The sequence below is a fragment of the Medicago sativa genome, chromosome 6, assembly GCF_051527215.1.
Source record: "Medicago sativa cultivar Bolivia chromosome 6, Bolivia_mono, whole genome shotgun sequence".
Classification (NCBI taxonomy): domain Eukaryota; kingdom Viridiplantae; phylum Streptophyta; class Magnoliopsida; order Fabales; family Fabaceae; genus Medicago; species Medicago sativa.
The window spans coordinates 6,187,225-6,212,876 of NC_140754.1; the positions used below are offsets into that span (position 1 = coordinate 6,187,225).

Consider the following 25,652-nt stretch of genomic DNA (forward strand, 5'->3'; position numbering starts at 1 on the left):
ACGGTTGTATTTGGCGTATAATATAGACCCGATACATCGGGTATTAATAATCTCACTGCCAAGTCACAATCTCCTTCACTCAAACATCATCCGTCATTTTCTCACGTGATTCATTTCCTTCCCCCGCAAAACTCGGCGATTCCGTTATAAACCGTATCATTTCCGTTACTCGCTATTACTACTTTCACGCATTCGCGCCATTTGACTGAAAAAAAAAAACAAAAAAACCAAAAACAACGAGTTTGTTGAAAAAGTTGAAACTACTCAAACGCAAAAGCTCTCTAAAATCGATTAATCATCAAATTTCACCGTTCAAAGGAATAAGTGATTACTCTGTGAGAAGAAGAAGATCATGGAGAAGATTACAGAGAAAATCAAAATCGGCGTCTGTGTTATGGAAAAGAAGGTGAAATGTGGCTCCGAGGTTCTCTCTTTCTTTGCATTTCTTCTTCTTCTTCTTCACTCTGTTTCTTCTTTTCTGGTTTTTGCATTTTGCGGTATATTACACCTATAGATATAGTTATATATCATTGTTGAGTTTAAAGAATTGAAATGAATTGGATCTCGGAGAAAATGTGTTTGTTTACGACGCGATTCAACACTTATAACGTATATAGTTATGTTCAAACGTTTCAATTTTCTTAAATTATTACCGGTGTTTATGTATCAGTGTCGAGTTTAAAGCGAGTTAGAACTCGGAGAAATGTGTTTGTTCATGATGCTGATACATGTGATCACATTCAATCACTTTTATTTTTATTTATTTATTTATTTATTTATTTATTATTATTATTACTTTTTTTATTATACTTAGAGAAATATGTTCATATATGACAATGCATGTGATTATATTCAATCATTTTTTTTTTTTTTTGAAAATTCTTACAAGTGTCTGCATGTCATTGGCGTGTCGAATTGATGACTAGTTGATTATAGTGTGCCAGACACTTGTACTATAGTGACTGAAATAGTATATTCGATCACTTTTGTTTTTTGAAATTGGTCCTGGTGTATACGTGTCAGTGTCGAGTTTAAAGGATTGAAGCGATTTGGAACTCGAAAAATGTGTTCGTATATGAGCAGATACTCGAGAAATTTTTATTAGTTTTTTGAATTATTACTAATTTCTATGTGTCATTGTCGTGTTTGGTGAAACTGTGACTGATACTTTATAAGGCGTGTGATTTTAGTGGCTCTGTTTTATCAGGCTTTTGTTTTTGGACTGTGTTTTTTGCAGGTGTTTTCTGCACCTATGGGACAGATATTTGATAGGTTACAAGCGTTTGGAGAATTCGAAGTGAGTTGAATTCGACGTGTTTACTTTGCTTTTTCCAAGTTCTGTTTTGTCACTGTTGGGTTGATTTTGAAAATTTTCGATTTCAATTGTTCATGAATCTACTGGAAATGGTTGAATTGTTCTGATTTATTTTATATGACAAGAAATAATGTTGTTCTTTTTTTTTACTAACAATATGTTTTTACAAGAAACTAATAATGTTTTTATTGATTTAATTAAGTTCATGTAGTTCCATAAAATTTGATAACTACTGTAAAATCACGTAACTACTAATGTTTAATTTATGTGATCTAACATTTGGTATGTATGATTGTTAAAACACATGCATATTTGTTTTGTAAAAGAAATAGTAGAGTTGGTTGATCTGTTATAAATGTATGATTTGTTTATTTCTTTCTCTTGATATTTTGTGTCATATATAGGTCATACATTTTGGGGACAAGGTGATTCTCGAAGATCCAATAGAGAGGTACAATAGTTCATATCAATTGTTGGAAACATTGTTTAACGCTACAAATTTCGTAGAAAAACTCTGCTCACCATGCATTACAGCTCCAATTTCAAATTTTTTACTCACTACTAAATTTGCTGCTCAAAAGTTCTATTGCTGCTCAAAATTGTTGCACGGGGTATATTCAAGTGATAGCAGAATTATTTTATGCGTCAACGCACTTTCAGTAATCAGGTTAAGAACTGTGTTATTTCAGCTGGCCCATATGTGATTGTTTGATTGCTTTCTATTCTTCTGGATATCCCCTCGAAAAGGCCGAGGCATATGCTGCTTTAAGGAAGTAAGTTGTTGATTTGCATCTGTATATCTTTTTAGTAATCAGCTCTATAGGACAAGGTAATAAAAATATTGGATTTGGGGACGAGAGTTTTGAAATATTTTTTGAGTAATTTTTGTATTGTATACTTCTACTGACATGCACACCTTTATAGTCTTTACAGCATACAATTTGTTTTATGGAGTGGTTGTAACTCTGAGATAGGATATTAGGATGTGATATTTAATATTGGTGCTTCTGGAGAAAAATTAAAACTGGTTGGTGCTAGAGTTAGACTTTGTGTCTGTTTGGATGAGTGGGTGCAAATTGGATTTTATATTATATTGATTTGGTTGAAATTGGATTTGAAGTAATATGATTTATGTTTGGAAACTTTCATCTCATAAGTAAAGTTTGTAGTAGAGAACTTAGTCTGAAATTTGCTACCTAACTTAGAAGCTACATTTTTTTTACACTTGGTCAAACTTGTTTTTCGAAGTAGAACTGATTTTACTTTATTACAACCAACCCGATAAATCTTGGAAAATTTGTGTTTACCATCAGAAACTCAACTATGCTTGGGAAGCTCAAACACTCTCCAAAAATTTAATCTAACTTGGAAGAGTTTGAAATCTTCACAGGGCGTTACTAATCTTGTTAAGTAAAGAAGAGAAGATAATTTGTAAGGGATACTAAAGCAGTCAGCTAGTTTAGAGATTTTTTTTTTTTTTTTTACATAATAAGTAGGTCAGTTAGAGGATGCAAGGGTAAATGGGTCATTTAGATTTGTTACTTGTTAGCATCGGGTGATCATAGTCATGTTAAGGGTATAACACTTGGAAGAGAATTCGTTGAGAATTTTCTCTGTTTTATTTGGTTAGGCTCACTTAATATACGCACCATCCAATTTCTCAAGATAATCTCTCTGCACTTAGTATATCCCTTTTGTTGTGTTTTTTGAATATTTGGATGCAAAGGTTTATAGATCAATCTAAAAACTAATTATGCCTGTAATTCAGACCTTTCCTCATAAATGAATTGGAGCCCCAATACCTTCTTCATGACCGAAGGAAAGTATATGAGGTAAGTCTGATACGTAATTTGTTTTCTGCTTTAGATTCTATGTTAAAATCAATTATGACAGAGCCATTTGTTTTGCTTAAATATTTTTATGTGTTACGTGGTTGTCGCTGGTATGTGTTATCTGGTTCACATGTAACAAATATTCCTTTTTTTTCAAGGGTCTAGCTTGGGTTTCAAATTAAGTCCTGACCTTCATGTCATTGTTCATTTGAGTTTTAAGATCAACTATTATGTGTTGTTATAGTGTGAACCCAAACCAATTAAGTCCTGATATATACTATTTTTCTCATGTTTGATTTTGGGCTTCAAGCAACTTGAACTGTTTGGAATCCCTGTTCCAAGATATGCCCTTGTAATTAGGGAAGTCCCGTCCGAAGAACTTGATTACTTTATTGAGGAAGAAGATTTTGTTGAAGTTGATGGCATGCGCTTTTGGAAGCCATTTGTAGAGAAGCCTATTGATGGTAAGCTTGTTTCTTGCATACCATGTTGAAACTCTTTAATTTTTAACTTGTTTCTATAATTTGATTTCTACAAAGCCACCCATGACCATTACGTTGGCCTGTTTCTATGAGAACAACTTTTTGCAAGCATTATTATTTTAGTCTCTTTGTTTCTTTTTATGGAGCACTAATGTTAACATGAGATATATAGAGTGGAGATGCAAAATATTCAGAAAATAAAATATAAATATTACTACAAAGCCAACATGGGCACTGATTTGATGTTCCAATTTAAGCACAAGCAATTAGAAACAGATAGCAATATCACGTAGTAGCTGGAATTGAGTGTGATGTAAATATTTTGTCCATCATTGTGTCATCTTGTATGCAAGAGCTAGAAAAAGGATAATATAGTCTGCATCTTTTAGTCACAATTACCAAATATGTTCTAATTGACTATTGCATATGTAAGTTTACATGGCTTGAAATAAAGGAAGTCAACTAAATGAATGCATATCATTCACTCAATTTTATGTAGAATAAAATAAATATAATGTAACTGAATATCATGTAGAGTCTGAATAGACTATAGAAATAGAGCTCATCTATCATTTTCCGTCACTAGGTGATGTTTATAAAACCCAAGTACATCTGTGATATTAGATATACTAAACATTAGAACTTGTACATCCATCACACGAGTCCTATGCAGCTTTTCCTTTTCAGATATGTGTTTTGGCATAACTTCCTATTACATTGGCATTTAGTTATGAAGTGCTTAAGTGAGTTTTATTGTTGCAGAGTAAAGTCAGCTAACTTAGTTTATTTTTGAACCATATGTTAAATGAATGAAAGTCAAGATGCAGTTATTGTGAAAATAATTTGATTTTACATGCACATGCGATAATTGAAAATATGTTTTCTCAGATATGATAGTAACTGGTTTTTTTTTTTTTTTGTGCCTTTGTGAAGCTGATAACCACAGTATAATGATATATTATCCCAGTTCAGCAGGTGGAGGTATGAAGGAATTATTTAGGAAGGTGAGCTGTAGGCTGAAACTCACTCTCCATAATTAGGTGGGTCATGAATGCAATATGTTCTAGAGGACATCCTTTTCCTACAGATTTGTTGAAAAGGTTGGGACTAAGCTGTTTTGATTTGGTTTGTATACCTTCATATTTAATAAAGAGAAGAGTTGGATTTTATCAGCTCTAATCAATATAAAACAACAACAACCAAGCCTTATCACTCTAAGTGGGAGCTTTAATCAAAATAATAATATAAGTTTATTATAATTTTAAGTGGATGTGTTAACTCGGTCTGAATATCTTTGTTCTATCTCCATTGATTATATTGCAATACAATCTATGAAAAACAGATATGCTTTGTTAACAAAAGAAAAACATTTATCGGCCTTGTCATAGTAACACGAGCTTTGAGATGGTCTATTTTCAACACACTTTTTGATATGGTTTCACTTTCATTTCTTTTATGAGTCGTATGACTGAAATACAATTAATGGACTTGGTCTCTCTTTTGGTGTTATATTACCATAGGTTGGTAATAGGTCCAGTGAGTTCCATTCAGAGGTGCGAAGAGTGAGGCGTGAAGGCTCCTATATATATGAGGAATTTATGCCAACCGGAGGGACAGATGTTAAGGTCTGGCAGTTTTTAAATTTATATTGTTTTTAAGTTCTTTTTTATTTTGTTGCATAGTGTATTTCAAATGTTTCTGAAGTTTGATGAATGACTGTAGGTGTATACAGTAGGTCCTGAATATGCTCATGCTGAGGCAAGGAAGTCTCCTGTTGTTGATGGTGTTGTTATGAGAAACCCTGATGGGAAGGAAGTAAGTGGCATTTGAAACATTTGATGGCAAACATAACCATTGTTGATTTCAAAGCCAGATAGAATCCTGCTCGAAACAGAAATTTGACTTTTATTGAAGCATGTTAGAATCAAAGAACCAAATCATATATCTTTTTCTTTTTGGTGCATCCAAACTATATATCTGTTATTAGAATTAGAATCAAGAGCAGGATTTGAATTAGCAAATGATATTAGTTAGCATTTATTGTATTTATGTTATAGAAATAGAGGTGAGTTTGGTTCTGATTTAGATACACAAATCACAAATTTAACATGGTATCAGAACAGATTTTGATTATGTGACCAAAGGGCTTCATCACAGTCTCTGCTGTTGGCAAACTGCCGCTGCCAGCGGTATCAGAATTTTTTCTGATAAGTGTTCATATTGTTTCCATTTTCTCTACAATACATCCTTGCATTTTAGCAAGCTTAAAGCTTAGTGTGTTTTATCTTGAGGGGTTGTTTTAATCAATGAATAAACTTCATCTGTTGATTATTAGGATTAGAATCATAGCTTAGGATTTGAATTAGCAAATCATGTCATTTAGTATCTATTCTATAATCAACAAAGCAAATTTATAATCTCATTTGGCAGGTTAGGTATCCTGTATTACTGACTCCAAATGAGAAAGAAATGGCAAGAAAGGTTTGCATTGCATTCAGGCAATCGGTATGTTCTATGAATCTGATAACTGTGTGATACAGTGTTTTATTTAATTGTATTTATTTTCAGAAACATATTTCCTGGCTCATTTTTCTTCAGTTAAATTTATTTATGTTAAATTTCATGACTGATCAACAATCTTATTGTTGAATTGAAGTATCAATATTCTGTTTTGTAAAATAACTATTCTGTCTCACTAATTGTCATATTTCTATTTATCTTTTCATCTGTAACTTGTTTTTCTATTGTTTTGTTGGTTCTTTGCTTTCCATCTGACATTTGATCATTAGCTTAGAAATTATATTCTAAATCCTTTTTAAGATAACCAACCATATTGAGAAGTTCTATAATGTTAGATAAAATTAATCTTGTTTCAATTAATTGGAAAAATGTAGCTGCTCGTTATGTTATTTTAACGAAATCCAAGTGATAATTTAATATTCTACTTTTTCACTTTATCCAAAAAATTTGGACTATGACTCTTGAGCGAAATATTATGGTAGGTAAGATGTAGGTGGATTAAAGAGATTTCCACAATGTTTTATGGACTTAAAGTCTATTACACGTGATACTATTTTGACAATAAGCCTTTGAATGGCATCTTCTCTCTGCGAGTAAAAAGAAAGTAATCATATTCTGCTATAATTTTTCTTTCTGCCTGCAGGTTTGTGGGTTTGATCTCCTTAGAAGTGAGGGACGCTCATATGTTTGTGATGTGAATGGTTGGAGCTTTGTCAAAAACTCACACAAGTAACTCTCTTTAATTAGAATTTTTGGCAGTTTTTGACATTGGCAGCATGGTTCAAAATAGTACGTTATTAGTTACTTTCTTTCTGTTAATCAAAATATCTCTCCCATGGGGAATTATTTGAGTTGGCGATTTTATTGGGTCTTCTATCCTTAACATATGTTGGGAAAAAAGTCTTAGATATTTGAAAAATGATAAGGCTAATGTGAATGATAAGTGGAAACTTTTTAGAATTACCAAGTTCTCTCTTTTGCTGCAAATAATCCTTTTTTAATTAAATCCGTTTTATGATTAATAGTTTGTTTGTCAACGTTTTCATTGGCTGAAACTCACATTATTTTCTCCTGTTGCTATTAAAGGTATTATGATGATTCGGCCTGTGTTCTGCGGAAGATGCTGCTAGATGCAAAAGCTCCTCATCTTTCCTCAGCGATTCCACCTACTTTACCATGGAAAGTAAATGAGATAATGCAACCTTCTGAACTAACTCGTCAGGGTAGTGGTATTAATGGATATTTTGGACAATCTGAGGAACTACGATCTGTAATTGCTGTAATTCGACAGTATGTTCTGTTTCCTTTATCATTGAATTGGTTAAATGTGATATTGTTTCCTATACAGTCTTCCCTTTTTGCAGTGGTGATAGAACTCCTAAACAGAAGGTGAAGTTAAAGGTTACTGAGGAAAAGCTACTGAGCTTAATAATGAAATATAATGGTGGACGACCAAGATCTGAGGTAACTCTGTTTTGTGGTTCTTTAGTACAGTTTATTAAATTGCATATGAGCTACTGAATTAATAACCCCATATGTATGATCTAATGTTATTCTGTAACAGACAAAACTTAAAAGTGCTGTTCAGCTGCAAGATCTGTTAGATGCCACACGAATGCTGGTTCCTCGCACTAGGTATTTTACCTGAATAGGCTTCATTATTGATCATACTAACATCACATGCAACTCACCTTCAACTTCACACCCATGATTAATCAAATTTCAGATGTTGTGAATGTTCTGCTACATTCTCGAAACATTTACCTTGAGGTTGTCCTTGCTTTATATAACTAAACAAATAGGTTTCCCTTGCTTTAAACAAGAACATGGATTATTCACGCTTTTAATTAGTGTGTAATTCTGATGATGTGACAAGGAGGGAAGGAAAGTAGAATCTACCTTTCCCCCTTGAAAGAAAAATGATATTGTAGACAAGAAATACAAAGGCGAGAGAGAAGATATCATACACAATATATTGCCTTTTTTGCCATGTTTGGATTCAAATGTATGCTCTTCTGCTTACGAGTAGTAGTTGCAAGCAGTTTTTTAGTCGACATAATGAATGTTAAGCTGGAGTTTTGAATGGATTATGTTTCTGTGTTTATTTAGACAAGATCTAGAAGGTGATAACGAAGCTGAAGATCTTGAGCATGCTGAAAAGCTTCTTCAAGTTAAAGCAGTTCTTGAGGAGGTTATTATTTCTCTTGACAGTATTTCTTTTGTTACATCATGAATATGTTTGGTAGTATGAATCCACTAGTAACTAAAATTTGAAAAATAGATTTCTGTGGATCATAATTTTTCATCCAACTTCTTTGCATTAACTTTTACCTCCCTTTGGTTGGATTTATTTTTAGATATCACAAGATAAATTTTATTTCTGTATTAGTTGTCATATACATCTCTACCCGGAGACTTTTATAATCTACATCCATCTTGGAATTTGGAAAGTATACACTTATATGTAAATGAAAAATCATTTTCTTCATAGTAATAGTTAAGTTTTACAACTGAAAGCAATGTCTTCTTGCACGGGATAAGGAAAACTGAAGAGACGTGCTCTTTCCCAATGGGTTGTCAATCATGAAAAATGAAACTAATGATGCTTCTCTTTTACGCATAATACAGGATATAGTTTGTTAGATGTGACTCCTGCATTTACCTTTTAAAGCCTGAATAACTGAATTTTTTTTTTTATTGGCAAGTCTTGACTCTTGTGTTGTTTAATCTGTTTGCCTTTTCTGCTCATTACCAGGGAGGACATTTCTCTGGCATATATAGGAAGGTTCAATTAAAGCCACTAAAGTGGGTCAAAGTGACAAAAAGCAATGGTGAAGTTGAAGAACGGCCAGTTGAAGCTCTTATGATTCTTAAATATGGTGGTGTTCTTACACATGCTGGCAGAAAGCAGGTTCATAATAAGAGTCGTGTAAAAGAAAAATATTTTCTACTCCGTTTGAGACTTGAGTTTGATTGTACTGCTTTTATGGTTGAGAATAAATAGTAAATTTTCACTTATAATCTTCTTTCCCAGTCATCCTAATTAATTTTTCTCTTTTTTAGGCCGAAGAACTGGGAAGATATTTTCGAAATAAAATATATCCAGGTAAATTCAAATATCTCTTCTTCAAGTAAATTTAGTTGGTTACTTTAATAATCCAAAATTTTCATGGTTGTCTTTAATATCTTAAGTGTCTACTTTGAAGTGGTAGTTTTTCCCTTTCTTAGTCTGCTCTATAATTTATTTATGTTTCCTATTATACACATCTTTATATTTGTAAAATACTAGGTAAGGAGTTGTACCTGTGTATTCAACGAAGTCTCTCATAATCATACTGTTGTATATTATCCAAGCGAGCTTGTGTTGTGCGATATGTGAATACATACATGATGACAATACAATAATGTCGCAACGAAAAAAATTGATGGTATCGGTAATTGTGTTATAGTCCATGTGATATATGTTACAGTTACACGTGATATTGCATTCTTATTTCATGAACATCTACTTGACAGTGGCCACACTATGTCTAACAAAGACCAACCTGTGTGATTTAATATTGCAGGAGAAGGTACGGGGCTTCTCCGCCTCCATAGTACATATCGCCATGACCTTAAGATTTACAGCTCTGATGAGGGTCGTGTGCAGGTATGCCCTGAGTAGCACTCACCTTTCCTCCTAATCAAAGGAAGGCTTTAAGTGGTTTAATTAGTGGTTACTACATTTGTTCTGTATTTCTTCTATTCGATGTATGGACATTGTTGTTAATAAGCCGAATTTTCCCTTTGGCATCATATGTGAATCATTTTCTCATAGCATGTGTTTACAGATGTCTGCAGCTGCTTTTGCCAAAGGTCTTCTTGACCTAGAAGGGCAGCTAACACCAATCCTGGTTTGTGTTTTTCCTTTGAAGATAATAATTAATCCTTTTTTTTTGTGTGGATATGTTTTCCTAATTTGGTTATCTTTTTTTTTTTTTTTTTAAGGTTTCCCTTGTTAGCAAGGACTCCTCCATGTTGGACGGGCTTGAAAATGCACATACTGAAATGGAAGAAGCCAAGGTTTTCAATCTCGGTTTTAAATTCCGTGCCTTCTAGATTATAGGCATTTCAACGGTTATGAAAATGGATTATTGTTTCATTTGTTTCTCAGCATTTCACAGATGGATAGATACTTGAAGCCTTTTTCTTATCTATTAAATATTAATTAACTACTTCATTAAATCCCAAAATCAAAGAAATTATCAATTGATTTGAACATGCTTTTATATTATTAATATTTGGTCCAAAAATGTAGATAATACTAGCTGGCTAGGGGAGAGTCAAATGGCATACTGTAAATTGGTCAACAGTTTTGTACATTTTGATATTTTTCAACTTCATAAAACATTTTTTTTCCAGTATATGTTGTTGAACCTAACTTAATACCAGATTTTGCAATTTTACCCAAAACTTTATATGATTGGTTGCTTAATATGAAAATTATTCTATTATTAATTATTTTTGAAGTATTAAAATCAGTCACATATTTGTTTGGATACCATAAAGGCTAAATCCAGAAAGTAATCAGAGTATAGAAAAAGAAAATGAAACAATAGGAATATACAGGGCTACAGGGCACATATTGCGGCACATATTGAAGGGAATCCCTGATGAAAAACATTAGCACCATTATACTATACTACAAGTCTACAATTCTCTAAAGATGGCAAAATGTAAAAGTAATTTAAAAATAAAATAAAGCCACAGGCTTGGGAAAGACATACATAATACTGTATACAAACAATAGATCTTTGTCTCAAGCAATTTACTGGTAAAGTCATAGAGTAACTAGAGAGTGGGCCAATTTGTCGGCTACAAAATGAAAAGTGTAAACTACTAACAATTGGTGTGTACTTCTCATACACTTCATGGTCATATTTCTGATAAGATTTAATATCAATGAAACACTGATACCTTTTATTTTACTTATTGTCCATAATGGGTTTTTGGGTTTTTTCAGGCTCGATTGAATGATATTATTACCTCCAGTGCAAACACAGTTGAGAGCAATGGATCACATGAATTTCCTTGGACGGTTGATGGGGCTGGAATTCCACCCAATGCATCGGAATTACTTCCTGAGTTGGTAAGTCTGTAAATCTAGATTAGTATTAGTTCTTTTACCTTTTTTCACTGTAACTTAATTTGGTGTTAACTCAATTTAGATCTGAACGTTAAAACAATATAACAAAGTTTACATCCAGCTGAATTAAAGTCAGAAGTCATAACTTGACTGATGTATGATGCTATGAGAAGTCACATGATTTAAAGGGTGCAGAAAATAATTTCTTTCCATTATCATTATCCAACACCCGAATAGTTTTTCCAAATTGACCCTAAAGGGCTTGAAATGCACAACTCTGAATGATAAATAAAAAAATAACCACCTACAACCTGAGAAGTCATCAATTAAAGTGGCATTATCCCTCTATCCGAAGAAAAGGAACACAACTAGGACCCAAACATCAAATTGGACAATATCTAAGGGGTACATAACTCTATTTTTAACTCTCTTAAAGAAAAATGTACTAACACTTTTACCAAGCTGACATCACTCACACTCGAAGGACATCAAATGTGAAAGATGAGAAACCGGAAGCTTTAACTTATGCATACATAGATGTCTCAAACACAATAAATATGACCAGGAGATGCTGAAATAGCACATATGGTGATTCAAATCTTGTTCCAATTGTTTGTCTAGTACTGTTGTATAACGAAACAGACAGAATTAAAAGTTATGAAATAGTTGAGAGAAAGCGAGTAACTTGACTAAATGAAATGGACAACCAGGTTCAAATAAGACAAAATACCAGTAGCATATGCCTTAGGTAAATCAACTAGGGTAATGTTAAGTCCTTCCCTGAACTTCATTTAATTTATTTTCAAGTTTAATTATCAAATTTTCTTAAAATTTCAACATAATAGGGTTGATTTTGTTTTTTCAAAGAACATGAGAGTCTTCTCGGTATACAGAAAAATTTTATAGCAAAGTAAACACTCCATGTTGACCAATAATTAAAGGAAATAGTTTTCTACGTTTCCAATTAATCCAGGATAATGTTCTCTCCATCAGTTATTCCTTCCTAATTTCTTGTTCTTCATTCTAGATTTTCAATATTAACAAAATGTTAAATTGTTCTTGATTAAATGCAGGTAAATATAGCCTACCAAAATACCTAATTGGTAATCTTTTATTTATTTCTCAATTTTGCCTTTGCCTAGGTAAAGCTGACTAAGAAGGTTACTGAACAAGTTAAAATCCTTGCAAAGGATGAAGAGGAGCAACTTACAGAAAGAAGCTTATATGATATCATTCCTCCTTATGACCAAGCAAAAGCCCTTGGTAAGACAAATATTGATGTTGACCGTATAGCTGCTGGATTACCTTGTGGTAGTGAGGGTTTTCTATTGATGTATGCCCGCTGGAAAAAGCTTGAAAGGGACTTATATAATGAACGCAAGGAGTAAGCATTATTATTTGGTTTAATCTTGCCATTTTTCTTTTACTTGTTTTGTTTCTGATATTATATATTCACATTGTTAGAATTGGAATGCCATTAATATGAAGAAGGAAAAAAAAAAAAACAAAATCACATCTAAATTTTTTAAAAACTATTTGAGAAGTTAAAACTCATTACATACTGGTAGGTTATAAATAAGTCTCTCGTATATTTTCTTAATTCTTAGGTGAAGACATGAAGTTATTCTATAATCAGATATACATGCATCAACTGCTAAATTGTCTCAACTAATTCTGTTACTTTTCAGCCATGTTGAGTATGTTTGTACCATGTTAAACTACTGATAAAATGCTTTTAATGAGAATTTATAAATTATTATTTTACTCGACAAAACTTATATAATGTTTGTAATTTCAATTTTCAAATCACATTTTCCCATGGGAATTTCTTGAACTCATGAATTCCTGTGCCTTACTGGTTACATGTTTGTATGCATAATTGGATTAGCAGACTCACTGACATTATGTTTCTTGTGCAGGCGCTATAAAATCACCCAAATTCCTGATGTTTATGATTCATGCAAGTAAGTTGCATCAATTATATCATGTTTCAGTCATAATTTTGTATCTCTAGACAACTCTACAGTGTTTATGCACTATTACAAATATGCAGATTAACTGTGATTCTTCACCAGAACTTAGTCATTGTATGGTGGCAATTGAATTGAAAAAAGTTTTCGTCGTTGTTAATTTATGGGTGCTTGTTCTTAGATTTCAAAGAGAAATCATGAAACCCAACAGTCTTTTGTTGCTTATGACTAAAATTGTATTGAACATTTTTTTTCCTTTACTGTCCACCTCACATTTCTTGTACATTGTTTGCATTGGGTAACCAAGAGCGTTGTTCAGCTAAATGTGACCAAACATTTTGTTTAGATACAAGATAATAGGCATCAAGGCATGTTGTATTCACATTCAATTTTGTGATGACATATTTCAATTATTCGAGTTAAATCTTTAGTAAAAAAAAAGGTTAAATCTTTGATGTCACCATAGCAATAGCAAACTCACCTTATAATAACAGATGTCTAAATTTTAACTTGGTAACAATCTTTGAATGTGAAACTGACTGTTAGTTGAGGAAAATTTACCTGTTGAGCTGTTGTCAACTGAAACACTTTAAACTCTTGTGTTTTATGTGTCGGATCATCAATATCAGATATGTGAATATGTCAAACTAATCTGCGTTTTTTTGAGTTTGAAGAAAATATTGGAGGTTTCATTTAAATCATGTTGTTTTTGTTCTGTTGTGTGATTAGTTAATATTGACTTACTTATTGCAGATATGATCTCTTGCATAATGCACATCTTAATCTTGAAGGACTGGATGAGCTTTTCAAAGTTGCTCAGGTACATAAGAAACGTGTTAGGGAAAATGCTTCTCGACTCAATATAATTGAACTATTATAAGACAGATACTAACAAGGAAACATTTGAATCCCTTTGATATGCGTTTAAATTTTACTTGTTGAGGACTCCTTGATGGTGATGACTGCTTTCCTCCATAGTAGTCAATAGCGGCCAATAGCGCCGCTATAGCGGCCGCGCGGTGCGGTGCGGTGCCGGAGCGCTACGCAACAAGCCATAGCGTTGCGGTGTGAGATAGCGGCGCTATAGCAGCGCATCGCTTCGTAGCGGTTTTGCAATTTAGAACCGCTATTTCATTTTAAGAGAAAATACAAAATTGTCCTTGGTTAAAAAAAAAACAAGGGTATTTCTGTAAATCTTCCTCTGTTTTTCTGCTGTTCTGTCAAACTTCTTCACCTCTGCTGTAAATCTTCCTCTACTTTGTCGTGTTTGCTCTGTTATCCTGTTATTTTTTTGTTTAACAATCTCAAAACTCTGTTGTCCTGTTACTTTTTTGTTCTAGTTTTCTTTGTTATTATTGATTTCAAACTCCATTCTGCTCTCTCTGTTTCTGTTTGTGGTTTGTACAAACAATCCTCTGTTCTGTTCATATAAAACTCTATTCTGCTCTCTCTGTTTCCTTATTTTTGTTGTTTTTGTTTTTATGAAATAGCGGTCATAGCGCTATACGCTATCCCGCTATAGCATTTTTGGGGTCGGCCGCTACGCGCCGCTATCCGCTATTAACTACTATGCTTTCCTCTGTATATTTATCAACTATGGCGGCTGAGTTCAGCACTGTACTTATTTTCCTGATAACTCTACCAATATATTTGCAGGCCCTTGCTGATGGTGTGATTCCAAATGAATATGGAATTAATCCAAAGCAGAAACTAAAAATTGGCTCAAAGGTAAACTCCTGTTGGATGAAAATCCCCAAATGTCATTTAACATTGCAAATTTTAAACAGTTATTTTATACCTCCAATCATTGAAGGCCATGGGTTCAGATCATAGAATTACCATCATGCTAATGCAAGATTTGACTGTCAACATTAGGAACCAAGAAATTGAACGGAATAGAAATAATACTTTTATAAGGAAATAGGAGAGAAATCTCTCCTTCAAGGGTTTCCCCTTCACAATAGAGAAATCTCTATCCACTAAACTATACAAATATTCAGTTGATACCCTTTCTACCTCCAAAATGTTCCTATTGATAAAACTACTTCTTTAACTAAACAAATAGCTAACAAACTTACTAACTTCACTAATTCTCCCTATTATATATCCTTACAGTCAATAATAGATTTGTAATAAGGTCGACCCTTTCCTGAAGCTCTCTATGATCATAGCCCTAAAGTCTATAGTAATAGGTTGCCTCTTCTATCTTATAATTCCTTTCTGTATATAATTCCTTTTTTCAGTGTGCTTTAACAATCAAAAAAAATCGTAGAACCAGCCGCCCAAGTCAAGGAAGTTAATAAAACCATATCAATGAAGGCACATGATTTTTTTTTTCTTTCCGAAGGGTCATGCATAGCAATGTCATGTCTCCTCCTAGGTCCATGAATGTTGAGTTTACAAGGATTGGTTTTGCCATCCAAAAAGGCTTAGAGGTGCAACTTGTTGCCCGTTTGCCTTCCATTCATGTGTAATTTCCGTGTGTGGGTCGGTGTGTGTGTGTGTGTATGTGTGTGTGTGTGTGTAAAGTCAGTATTAATTAAAAACAAATTTTAAAAATTTATATGTTATTCTTGATATTTTTTGTGATGCAGTTTAGTTTATTTCCCAAAGACTTTTAGAATCTGATTATTTCGGTTCTGGCATTTGTTTTTAGCAATACAAGGCCATAAGTTTTATATTCCTTTTTATGTTGTATAAATCACAATGTTTCACGAGTCATGCAGAATTAATTTAAGTTGAATATTTGAAATATACTGTACAAATATGAAAAGCAAGCAATGATTTATATGTCAAGGATATATAAGCAAAGGAAAAGTTTTTTTACAACTTCTGATAATCAGATAAATGCCTCAGTAAAGGTTCAAATTTTGCTTGTATGAGTGTTATATGTTAAACTCTGAGACAATGATAAACTCAGAGAAATTAGGGTCAAAACTGTGATCCCTTTTTCTGGACTGTTTTCATTTAAATAGTGCTGATACAATTGTAACTGTTATCTACAGCTAAGCTATTCAATAAATACATAATTACACAATTATAACTGTACAATAATATAGAATATGTTGGTTTGACTTGCAATCAAGTCTGTGCAAATCTGCTGGTTTAATGACCAACAAATCAGCACCAAATCAGCACTAATGAATAATTCTGCTATCAATTCTATTGACATCCCCCCTCAAATTGATGCTGGTGAGTCTACAAGCATCAATTTGCTGATTAAGAAATTATGGCGTTGACGTGTCGTGGATTTTGTGAGTATGTCAGCAAGTTGAACTGATGTAGACACGTGAGGCAGAGTGATAATTTTGCGGTCATAGGCTTCCCTGATTGAATGACAGTCAACCTCTATGTGCTTCGTTCGCTCATGGTATACAGGATTTGCAGCAATCTGTATGGCACTTGTATTATCAGCATGCAGCGGAGTTGGATGTGGTTGTGAATAACCAAGTTCTGAAAGAAGACCTCGCAACCAAATAATCTCAGAGCATGCTGCAGACATGGAGCGATATTCTGCTTCAGTTGAAGATTTAGAGACTGATTCTTGTTTCTTGCATTTCCATGAGATAAGAGCATCTCCTAAAAACATACACCATCCAGTCGTAGACTTCCTTGTGTCTGGACATCCAGCCCAATCAGCATCGCTGTATGCTTGAAGTTGTATTGCTGCACCTGTCGGAAAGAAAAGACCCCGCTTGGAAGTGGCTAGCAAGTATTTAACGATTCGTTGCACCGCAGAAAGATGCAAGTGTCTCGGATTTTGCATGAATTTACTGACTGTATGGACAGCAAAAGAGATATCGGGTCTTGTGATGGTTAGGTAGATAAGACTTCCAACCAATTTTCGATAAAAAGTTGGGTCTTGTAAGAGTTCACCCTCATCTCGTCGTAGCTTTACATTAACCTCCATGGGAGTGTCAACTGGAGCTGCATTGGTGAGACCAGACATATGAATAAGATCCTGAATATATTTGTGCTGAGTGACAAAGATGCCTTTATGTTGGAATTGCACTTCTAATCCCAAGAAATAAGTGAGTTGTCCAAGATCTTTCATGTGGAAAGTTGTATGCAACAATTGTTTGATTGTCGTAACAGCTTCTTGATCTGAGCCAGTGATGACAATGTCGTCCACATAAACAAGAAGTATCACAATTCCTTTTGACGTTCTTTGTAGAAAGAGAGATGGATCATAGCTGCTTTGGAGAAAGGAAAAGCCAAGTAGTGTTGTTCTAAACTTTTCAAACCACACTCTTGGTGCCTGTTTTAAACCATACAAAGAATGCTTGAGTTTGCAAACAGTATTAGGTAATGAGGGCATACCAGTAGGAAGATTGATGTAAACTTCTTCTTTGAGGTCACCATGAAGAAAGGCATTTTTCACATCTAGCTGGTGAATTTGCCAAGATTCAGATGCAGCAATAGCAAGAATAGTTCTGACAGTAGTCATTTTGGCCACAGGTGCAAAGGTCTCCTCATAGTCTAGACCAAATTCTTGCTTATTCCCAAGAACAACCAATCTAGCCTTGTAGCGCTCTATTGATCCATCTGAACGAAGCTTTATATTGAACACAAATTTACTACCAAGAGGCTTAACGGACGGAGGACATGGCACAACGTCCCATGTCTGATTTTCCTCTAGTGCCAGAAGTTCAGCTTCTATAGCTTCCTGCCAACATTTATTCTCCATAGCCTGTTTATATGATGAAGGAATAGGAACATGTGCTAAAGTTGCTGTCAAAGATAAAGGTTTAGAATAACCATACTTCTCTGGGGGTTTACGATCGCGAGTACTGCGACGTAAGGGTGCTGGTTCTGGTTGAAATGTCGGATCAACATCCAGAGATTGATCGGGAGGGAGTGGTGGAACAGTTAGACGTCTTTGATAGACCAAGAGAGGTTGACGCGTTTGTTCACCTTCAGAACTATCAGGAAATAATGGCAAAACAGATTTTGATATAGAAGGATGATTATCTTCGTTAGTAGCAAAAAAATATGCATTTTCTTGAAAGATGACATTTCTTGAAACACGAATCCTATGGAGATTAGGATCATAGCATAAAAAACCTTTTTGATGGGCTGAGTAGCCAAGAAAAGCACATTTAACAGATTGAGCTGTGAGTTTGGTGCGTTCTTGTGGCGGAAGATGAACATAACAAACACAACCAAAGGTGCGAAGAGTAGAATAATTTGGTAGCTTACCAAATAACCTCAAGAAGGGAGAATCATTATTTAAAACATGAGAAGGCAAGCGGTTAATTAGGTGTACAGCAGTGGAGAGTGCTTCACACCAAAACCGAGAGGGCATAAACGAGTCTAACATTAAAGTACGGACCACATCAAGAAGATGGCGATTTTTTCTTTCCGCTACCCCGTTTTGTTGGGGTGTGGAAGGACAAGACCTTTGAGATAATATGCCATTTTCCTGCAAGAATTCTTGAAATAAGTGAGATGTGTATTCCCCCCATTGTCAGAACGTAAAATTTTAATTTTAGCTGAAAACTGAGTCTGAACAAAGGCATGGAAGAATTTAAATGCAGTGAATGCTTCAGCTTTAGAACGCAAAAAATAGACCCATGTGAAACGACTATAATCGTCGATAAAAGTTATAAAGTATTTGTATTGTGCATGAGATATAACAGGTGCTATTCCCCATAAATCACTATGAATCATATCAAAAGGCTGATTTTCATTTGATTGATGAATTGGAAAGGGTAAAATTTTACTTTTACCAAGTTTACAAGAATTGCAATCAAATTGAACAGCACTAAGAGACGGGAAATGTTTATTGCCAAGAACTCCTGACTTTATTAAACCATGAAGTACATTTGAGTTTGGGTGACCAAGACGCTTATGCCATGATTGGAAACTAACAGTTGCGGAATTACAAGAAATAAAAGGCGGTAATGAAAACGAAGACAACAATGAATTAAGAGGAAAAAGACGTCCAACTTTAGGCCCCTTCGCGATCATCTTCCCTGATTGTTGATCCTGCACATAACAACCAGAATTTGAGAATTCAACTTTGCAACCATTGTCAACTAATTGGCCAACTGAAATAAGGTTACTGGTTAGACCGGGAGAAACATAAGCATCAGTGAGAGTTGAGGAAATATCACCGATTGCTGTGATAGGTAAACTATTTCCATCTGCAGTATGTATTTTCAAATCACCACAATAATTTGTGACATTTTTAAGAGCAGCAGCATTATTGGTCATATGATTAGATGCCCCGGAGTCAAAATACCAAGGAGAACTAAATGAAAAAGCTTTACCTGAAATACCTAATGCAGAAAAAACTGAAACAATCATTTGTTGAACCATTTCAGGTGTCAACGTTGGAACAGAATTAGGCAAATTCTTATCCACGGAAACAACAGAAGTAGAAGAACCGGCAGAAGCAGTGAAAGCTGTTGCATTTCTCCTTGGTGGCCTGATTGGACATTCTTTAATAATGTGGCCTTCTTGTTTGCAGTAGTTGCAAACCTTTTTAGGACAATGGGAAGCAAAATGTCCAAGACCTTTGCAGCAGAAACATTGGACATTACTCATGTCACGCCCTCTAAGTCTTCCTTGCGCTGCATACGCCACCGGAAGGGAAGCAGATTTCTTTTGATCCATGGTTGTCTGAGTGAGGAGACGTTGTTCTTCACGAAGCAATTCATTAAGACATTCATCCAAGGAGGGGACAATAGCTCTGTTCATGAGATTAGTCCGAATGCCCTCAAAATCAGATCTCAATTTCATAAGAAATTGGTCTCGTTTTGTGGTCTCATGAACTGTTTGGACTGCAGTTTGTCCCTCAGCTGACAAATCTTTATAAACAATACCAGTATATTCAGCCCAAAGATTCATAAAATGAGAATAGAATTCAGAGATTGAAAGACTTTCCTGTTGAAAAACTGAAATTTCATGTTCAAGTTGGAACCTGCGAGCACTATTGTTCTGGCTATAAATTTTTTTCAGATATTCCCACATCTTAGCTGCTGTAGCGAAGGGTCTGAGATTGAGGACAATATTAGGATCAACAGATCCTATGATCCATGCCATAACTTGTGCATCTTTGACCTCCCATTTGGCATGCGCCTCCTTTTGAGTTGTTTTGTTAGGAGCGGGGTCGGTACCGTCAACATGACCCCAAAGCTCCTTGCCTTTGACAAAGATCTCTAACTGGAATGCCCATGTGGAATAGTTCTTTCCATTTAGGCGAACAAAAAGAACATCAAACTTATCAAACTTTTCTGTAGACATGGTGCCGGAAAAAAAATCACAGCAGGGGAAAAACAAACAAGACACTAGAGAAATTGCTATGAGACTTGGCAGGAAATTGAGACACTGAGAGAACAAGAAAACTTAAAGACACTAAACTGGGAACAAAAATAAAACTCTGTGTTGGATCGAAACCTAGATTGATACCATGTTAAACTCAGAGACAATGATAAACTCAGAGAAATTAGGGTCAAAACTGTGATCCCTTTTTCTGGACTGTTTTCATTTAAATAGTGCTGATACAATTGTAACTGTTATCTACAGCTAAGCTATTCAATAAATACATAATTACACAATTATAACTGTACAATAATATAGAATATGTTGGTTTGACTTGCAATCAAGTTTGTGCAAATCTGCTGGTTTAATGACCAACAAATCAGCACCAAATCAGCACTAATGAATAATTCTGCTATCAATTCTATTGACATTATAGTCGTACCATATATCCACACCTTGATTATAAGATTAATATCCCAGTGATTTCCCCTAATTGAATATTGGATTGATGATATGTTACCATCCTTTAAATGCAAAGAGAAGTAAGAAATAATCACATTATGAAATAGGTATTCTTAAAATGTATGCTAGGTTAAAGACCTTCTAAAAATTGGTCTTTATTTTCATGCAAATAATATAGTTTTAAAATTAAATGCATTGTTTCTACCTATTTATTTAAAGCTATGGCCACCTGCTTAATTTGTTTTTATTGTTTCAATTCAGATAGCTCGTCGGTTATTGGGAAAACTTTTAATTGATGTGAGGAACACTCGAGAGGAAGCAATTAGTGTCGCAGAGCTAAAGAATAACCAAGAAAATTCATTATCCACGAACAATGAAAAGGAAGATACAGAGGCCAAGTCAAAAAATTCCCATAAGAATGATGAAATACGAAAATGCAGCACTATGAGTGAAACATCAATGGATCAGGACGATGATGATGATAAAGAGACCAAATATCGTTTAGATCCAAAGTGAATATCAGGTTATCTTATGAGTTTTGTATATTATTATGATCTATTCTAATCTATTTATTCTCCACCAGGTATGCAAATGTGAAGACACCTGACCGCCATGTGCGAACACGCCTATACTTCACATCAGTGAGTGCTGCACTGTGTTATAATTTTTTGTGAGGATATTTTTTAATGCTCGATGCTCCCCCTCCTGTGAGTGATTTTAAGTAGGGTAAAAATGATACAAATATTTCCAGTTTAGGAATGAATGAAATAATTCTTGGCCTATCACCTAATGACTTGAGTATTAAGAAAAATTGGTGTTTGACACCTGCATTGGTGTAATTTCATTTAAGGTAATACTTCCTTGTGCGCAAAAAAAAAAATGAAGATGTTTCCTGTCTTTCTTCTGAAATTAAGTCATCGACATCTATATTCTGCAGTTAAGTAGAGTTTGAAGTCCCCGTAGTTAGTATTCGTTTGATTAAATGTATTTGGGTAATAGAAAATAAATAAATGATCTCGTGACAGAATTGATTTTAACTAGTTGAGTAAGGTGAAGCCCCGAGTACACATTTATCTATAAGGAGCATTGAAATAGACTGATTCATGAAATTTTGTTGCATTATGTGATCTTTATTTTCATACTTCTCTGCTAATTTTGTTGATAGGAATCACATATCCATTCTCTCATGAATGTTCTTCGATATTGCAATTTGGATGAATCTCTTCAAGGAGAAGAGAGTCTTGTTTGCCATAATGCTTTAGATCGACTATGTCAAACAAAGGAGCTAGACTACATGAGCTACATTGTGCTTAGGATGTTTGAGAATACAGAGGTGTGTCATTTTGGCTACTAATTCCTTACTGTATTCCTAAGTGGTGGACGTTATATGAATGGATTAGTTATTTCAAATCCTCATTTGTAGTCATAGCAAATGAATCCTAACAAGTGAAGTTTACCAAATTACGATATATGGCATGGACCTCGAGATGTTTTATGACAGTTCCTAGATGCAAAGTTATGCATATGGTCATATTTTTAAGTGTTATATTGAACTATATAATATGATTGAATCAAGCTCAGTGCAAATGAGCTGGATTCCAGGGTTAAATGTGTATAACGAGAACAGGTTCTTTTCTAATGATTAGTCATATTTTATCAAACACAACTATAATCCTTTCAGTATCACCTGTGACAATATTTTGACAGTCAGAACAGGCTGTTTTGAGTCGTGTAATATGTTCTTTTATAGGCAAATATTAGTAAATTAGGGGTAAATGGTACCACTTTGTTAAATCTCCTGAGTGTCCCTCAGCATACCAACTAAGTTGTCTGCTTATGACATTTATGCAATCTGTAAATTAGATTTTAATTTGTATTTATCTGACTTTAAAATCACAGGTGGCTTTGGAAGATCCAAAAAGGTACCGTATAGAGCTTACCTGCAGCCGTGGTGCCGATTTATCCCCCTTGGAGGTAATCATATATACTTATAGGTATTTTGGCTAAAAGCGTAAAGGGTTCAACTTTTGTTCATTCACCATTACTATATCTGGCATGTTATGTGAAATTGAAATTCCATAAAAAGTTCATTAGGCTCAGTATGATTATGTGAATACCATTTATTGATATGATAGTCTCAAACTCTCATTGTTTACTTGCTGCTGAAACACACATAGTGAAGATGCTAAAAGCTTCTTTAGTTTTACGTTCGCATCCTATTCGAATACCATTTATTGATATGATAAAGTTTCTACTGCCTCCAACTTTATCAGCGAGGAGTCCCAGTAGCTAATATATGCTGTGTTATATGGTTGGCAGAAGAAAGATAGTGAGGCAACATGGTTGCATCAGGAGCACACACTGCCTATTATGGGTCCAGAGAGGCTGCAAGAAGTAGGTTCATATCTCACATTAGAAACTATGGAGAAAATGATTCGCCCTTTCGCGATGCCTGCAGAAGACTTTCCACCAGCAACACCTGCAGGATTTTCTGGTTATTTCACAAAAAGCATGCTTGAGCGTCTGGTAAATCTTTGGCCGTTCCATAAACACTAGCGTAAAATAGTAAACTTGGAAATATTCTTCCTCCTTCTGTTTGATCTTCTTGTCTCATTTTTATGCAAGGAGATTATATTGATCATCCAAAACGAGCTTTAGGCTCTTCTGGAAATTCTTTTGGAACAACTCAAATCTTCCAACAACCAAAAAATACTGTTGGAAACAATAGAAAGTAGCCATTAGGAATTAGTAATAAAGTACATTTTCTTCCCATTCTTTGCAATTCTTTTATTCTATTTTCTTATTATTATTATTTGTCTTATTGTTAGGTTTTTTTTGCTCACTTTGATATGAATATGAAAGCCATTGATTTGATTAGGTAGGAATTTTCGTGAGGTGGTTTTATTTGGTGTTTACTTGTATCGATGTGACCTATATTTAAGTGGAGCATGTATGGAGAGAACTAGAATACGATTACATAATTTAAATGATCACCATTTTGACCTGAAAACATAAGATTTAGATCAAATCGTCAAATGCCTAATCTAAATTTAAGTGGGCATGTATAGAGATGAATGCCACTTTGATACGAAGTTACGTTTATCATTTGATTTGATTGTATTAAGTTTGACACTTGTTCCCTCAAAAAAAAAAATAGTTTCGCACCTTTTTTTTAAAGAAAAAAGTTTCAAACTTTGACTGATAAACTATACAGGTGGTTAGTTATCTTTCATGAGCATATACAATAGTTCAGATTCATTGGGTAGAAAATAAATCTTAATAGTAAGAATCTCTAGCTTAGCTCGTCATTGTAGTTCGTTATGTAGACAACCAAGGTGGGTCCCTGTAATTTCAAGCCCCCGCATGCTAGTCAAGGTGTAAAAAAATTATTAAAAGTCATGACATCAAAGACTTTAGACCGAAAGTTTATTAGCGAATTAGTAAAGTTATTGAGAATCACTACTTATCATGAGAGAAAGTTTCACAACCGAATATCTTTCATTCGATACATCCACTTATCTCTGTGGTTTTTGGCAAATAAACAATTTTATTGGTTAAACTACAATTCATGATCATCTCGCGATAAAGTTTGTCGCTGAAAATAGCATTTTTCTTTATTAAATTTATTAAGACACGATTGAAGTGAATATGCAAGGAGTGAAACAATTTACTGGAAAAAAACCTTCCTGTAACAATTAAAGTTTTTCTCGTCCTTGTGTTAACTTTTTTTTTTCCAATCATTATCCACGAACAAGATGACAAAATATAACTTGTTAATAAGATTTGCACTAATTATAAAAAATGGATATGACATGATGAATTTTTACACGTCAATTGTCTCAAAAAAGAGAAAGTTGATGTTGATATAATAATCAACTAAAGGGTACCATAGAAGTTCCCATAATATAATATGTAATATTAACATAAGCCTTTTAGGCTAACACGTGTACCAATACCATACTTTGTTGAGGTGGTGAATATTTGAATGTGGACCATTTCAAATAAACCTGAATTTGTTGTTTACATAATGCTATTGAATTATCACCCATAAATATGGGATTAATCGTCTTAAACCATTTAAAAAAATGGAAGAATTCAAAAATTCTATGAACGTGTTTCCCTTGCCTCTCAAGTGATGTGACTCGAATTTTCAGTGACTTGTAATAGTCAATTTTCCACTTTGTGGTCACTAACCTTAGTTGGTATTTTAAGAAATCGAAATCAAACACGACAACCTATGACTATTTTTTCATCTCATGTGTTTGAATTTTTCTTGATTACACGTTATCACAAAATGACTGAAGTAAACTATGTAATATGTATTATAATTTATTAATTTTTGGCATGTAGTGAGGATGAGTTCCATGGTTAAATTTTTCATAACAGACAAACAATACTGCATAGATTAACTAGACTAACTTACCACAATTTTTTTTTATAAATCATGTATTCTCTGGACGTGCAATTGTAAAGACCAATCTTTCAAGCCTTGTGAGATTTAAATAAGCAGCAAACTCTTCTTAAAACTTTTAACGTTACTGTATGCGGAAGACGGAATTCAATCTTAAGACTTTAGTTAATCTAGAAGAGACTCGTGTCATCTCATCTAAATACTCTTGGTAGCTTACCATAATCTTAAGGCTTAAACACTCTAAACAAATTATTCACAACATAATTAGA

General features: G+C 34.0%; 1 protein-coding gene across 5 annotated transcripts; it reads left to right on the plus strand.

Moving 5' to 3' along the window:
- Positions 1 to 77: 77 nt before the first annotated feature.
- LOC146912366 (inositol hexakisphosphate and diphosphoinositol-pentakisphosphate kinase VIP2-like) lies at positions 78 to 23,744 on the plus strand. Of its 5 annotated transcripts, none has more exons than XM_085720444.1 (30): positions 78 to 424; positions 1,238 to 1,297; positions 1,720 to 1,766; positions 2,005 to 2,088; positions 3,084 to 3,147; positions 3,458 to 3,611; positions 4,563 to 4,633; positions 5,150 to 5,254; positions 5,352 to 5,444; positions 6,060 to 6,134; positions 6,793 to 6,878; positions 7,236 to 7,439; positions 7,514 to 7,613; positions 7,714 to 7,784; positions 8,259 to 8,340; positions 8,905 to 9,060; positions 9,213 to 9,255; positions 9,716 to 9,798; positions 9,980 to 10,042; positions 10,137 to 10,211; positions 11,152 to 11,277; positions 12,417 to 12,658; positions 13,194 to 13,238; positions 13,998 to 14,064; positions 14,901 to 14,972; positions 21,234 to 21,484; positions 21,556 to 21,613; positions 22,138 to 22,305; positions 22,872 to 22,946; positions 23,292 to 23,744. In XM_085720444.1, the coding sequence occupies exons 1-30, from the start codon at positions 353 to 355 to the stop codon at positions 23,526 to 23,528; spliced, it is 3,129 nt and encodes a 1,042-aa protein (XP_085576570.1). In that variant the 5' UTR covers positions 78 to 352; the 3' UTR covers positions 23,529 to 23,744. The 5 variants fall into 5 exon arrangements, with proteins under 5 accessions (XP_085576570.1, XP_085576572.1, XP_085576571.1 ...); XM_085720446.1 differs by having other exon boundaries at positions 4,602 to 4,633; XM_085720445.1 differs by having other exon boundaries at positions 78 to 406.
- Positions 23,745 to 25,652: the final 1,908 nt, after the last annotated feature.